General features: G+C 25.7%; 2 protein-coding genes across 2 annotated transcripts; one reads left to right on the top strand and one right to left on the bottom strand.

The window, feature by feature from the left end:
- Positions 1–356: 356 nt before the first annotated feature.
- On the top strand, positions 357–2,339 carry ENU1_049590 (hypothetical protein; the record flags this gene model as incomplete). The annotated part of the gene is made up of 1 exon (XM_008857819.1): positions 357–2,339. The coding sequence occupies one exon, from the start codon at positions 357–359 to the stop codon at positions 2,337–2,339; it is 1,983 nt and encodes a 660-aa protein (XP_008856041.1).
- A 78-nt stretch (positions 2,340–2,417) lies between these two features.
- ENU1_049600 (hypothetical protein) lies at positions 2,418–2,833 on the bottom strand (the record flags this gene model as incomplete). The annotated part of the gene is made up of 2 exons (XM_008857820.1): positions 2,418–2,519; positions 2,570–2,833. The coding sequence occupies 2 exons, from the start codon at positions 2,831–2,833 to the stop codon at positions 2,418–2,420; spliced, it is 366 nt and encodes a 121-aa protein (XP_008856042.1).
- Positions 2,834–2,902: the final 69 nt, after the last annotated feature.

The raw sequence follows: 2,902 nt of genomic DNA on the forward strand, positions 1-2,902 counted from the left end.
CACTTATTTATAAATCTTCAATATTTAATTAACAAATAAAATAACTATTAGATTATAATGATACAATTAGATATTACAAATTTCATGAAAGAACATTATTGTAAGTTGATAAAATAACCATTTTATAGAAGTAATATTGAACTATAATCAAATATATCCTGAATTAATTAATGAAGAGTTAAAACCTTTTCTTTTTCATGTTGAATAACACAACAAGAATTGGTAATTAAAATAAGTAAAAAAAGATAAAGCATCATTATCACAATGTTACGAAAAGACAAAGTTTATTTAAATAAGTTTATAAAAATAAAAATTAGTAAATGAAAAAGAAAATAATACTCGAAAGAGTGTATTTGATGAACGTTCTTTTGTATTGTGATTCAATCACTACAATTAAGAAATTGTTAAGTGTCAATAAAAAGTGTCAAGAAATAGTTCATTCAATTCGTATTAACCCATTTCGTATCTGTTTTAAAGAAATATCACAACATAAACACATCTTCACTAACTTAGAAACAGTATATGAATTAAAAGACTGGAAAGAAATAGATGAATTTAAACATTCGTGGAACAATAAAATCACATTCATAAGAACAATCCAATCATGTGCAGTGTTTTACTCGTTTATTAAACCTTTTAGCACAAATCAAATCGAGTTGTTATCAAAAATTGAAGTATATTCAATTACACGTTTAACATTACATTGTATTGATGAATTTCTTTATTCAATTCCATTCTTCTTTCATTTAAAAAAGCTAAAAATTGGATATTCAACTTATTTTGATTTTAGTACATTGAACCAATTGAAGAATTTGAAAACAGTATATGTACTTTTTCAATTTGGATGTCCTGAAACAGTGATTTATGATTTTCATAATGTTGATGTTCAAAGAACAAAATATCATTTTATTATTTACTCTGTTTATGATGAAGATACTCTTCAATATCAAATTCATACCATTAGATATGAATATCCTTCTATTCAAATTCATGTAGCATTATTAACAAGAAAAATTGAGCAATACTTTCACTACTTTGGTTCTTGTTGTATTGATCCAAATTACTTTAAAGAAGAAGATGAACATGAAGTAATTAATAGTTCATTACCATGTGACATTAAAATCTTTTCAAAAAAGGTTCAAGACATTGAACATATCAACCTTAAGCATTGTCATTATCTTCAGAATTTAAGTGTAACACTAAAAAATGAAAAGCCATTTGAATTACTTCTTCCCCAGTCATTAAAAGTGTTGAGCATAGAAGCACCACAAGCTAACTTTAACTTAAACAATACTCCTATTGAATGTTTAAATCTCACACGAACACAAAGTCACTTGCATTCTGTCTTAACCACATTAACATCTCTTTCTTTGTATCAATGCAAACACTTTGAAATTGACTTAGCTCATTCAAAATTATTAAAAAAAATTGGGGTTTGTTGTTGTTCTGAAATAGCATTAACTGCTCCTATTACAACTCCTTTATGTGGTATTTATTTCTCAACAAAAATGAAACTTAACTTTACAAATAACCATAGACATATCCCTCTTCTTATTCATGACGTTGTTCACTTTTGGTGTTCTCAAACACAAAAGATGATTGTTGAAATCCATACAGATCTTCTTGACTTATCTTTGTTTAATCTTCAGTATATTTCTTTTTATGATTGTTCTATTCAATCTGTTCAACTTCCAACAAATCTTCATTTTGTTCGAGCTGTTAATTCCAAATTTAAATTTCTTGAATTTAGCAATATAATAAAACTGACAATCCAATCACATTCTGTTATTGAACAAATAAAAGGAAATTCTATATCAAAAATTCATTTGAGTGGAACAATCAATAATTGGAAGATTCAAAGTATTGGAATAATATCATATCATAATGGAATATTATCTGAAGAAATTGTATGTAAACGAGTGATAGTAAAAACCAAAAAACGTTATATTGACATTCATCATATCTATTCTCCTTATGTTGTTTTTTCTGCCAAAAGTAAAACAAATATTGCTTGTCTCAATAAAGAAGTTATTTATGTTATTAAAAACTCTCTCCCAGTAGTTATTTTGAATTTTCATAAATTTATTCCATCAAAACAATTCTACAATGAAGTCTTTTATCAAGTTTCAGATGTTATTCTTTCAGATATTGTTCAAACAACACTCAGAATAGTTGGAAAAAAGATCAAAACTATTGACCTTTCACGTTGTTCTATTTCAAAACTAATTGTTCGAAGATGTAAATTTATAGAAGACATTTTATTGCCATTTCAATGTCAATCAATTCATATAGAAAATTGTCCAAATATTCATAAAATAAGATATGTAGAACAAAACTAAAAACAACCAAATATTTTGAATCACTGTTTTATTTTTAAAATAAAAATCATTTCAAACTTATTAAAAGAAGCATTTAAATTACTTCAAATTATCATGGATAAGAGTGAACAATGCATCAAGATTTCGTTTATTATAATCAATGTTCAACCAGTCTTTGCAAATTTGAGAAACAGGACTTATCTATTAAATCAGTATTTTTTGTTCTTTAAAACTTTGCATCAATAACAAACAGTGTTTCTGTTGAACTGAATTTTAGAAGTACAACGAGGCACTTTTTTGAATGTAATTTCTGGAACTTCTGCTGGATATTGTTCAGAACATTTTACAGTAAATGACAATGAACTTCCATCTTTAAACAAAAACTCTCCATTCCAATTTGATAAAGAAGTATCATCTTCATTTTGAAGAAAATATGATACAAACGTCAAATTTCCATGTTGTCCATTTTCACAATCTTCAAGCAAAACAGCAAATCTTGGCTTTTTCACTGACATTGTTTTTCTTTTTTCTAGTTTTGTTTTTAAGTTCTTTCAAATAACATAAAATAAATATTTATTTTATGT

Source organism: Entamoeba nuttalli (genome assembly GCF_000257125.1).
Source record: "Entamoeba nuttalli P19 unplaced genomic scaffold asmbl_2959, whole genome shotgun sequence".
Classification (NCBI taxonomy): domain Eukaryota; phylum Evosea; order Mastigamoebida; family Endamoebidae; genus Entamoeba; species Entamoeba nuttalli.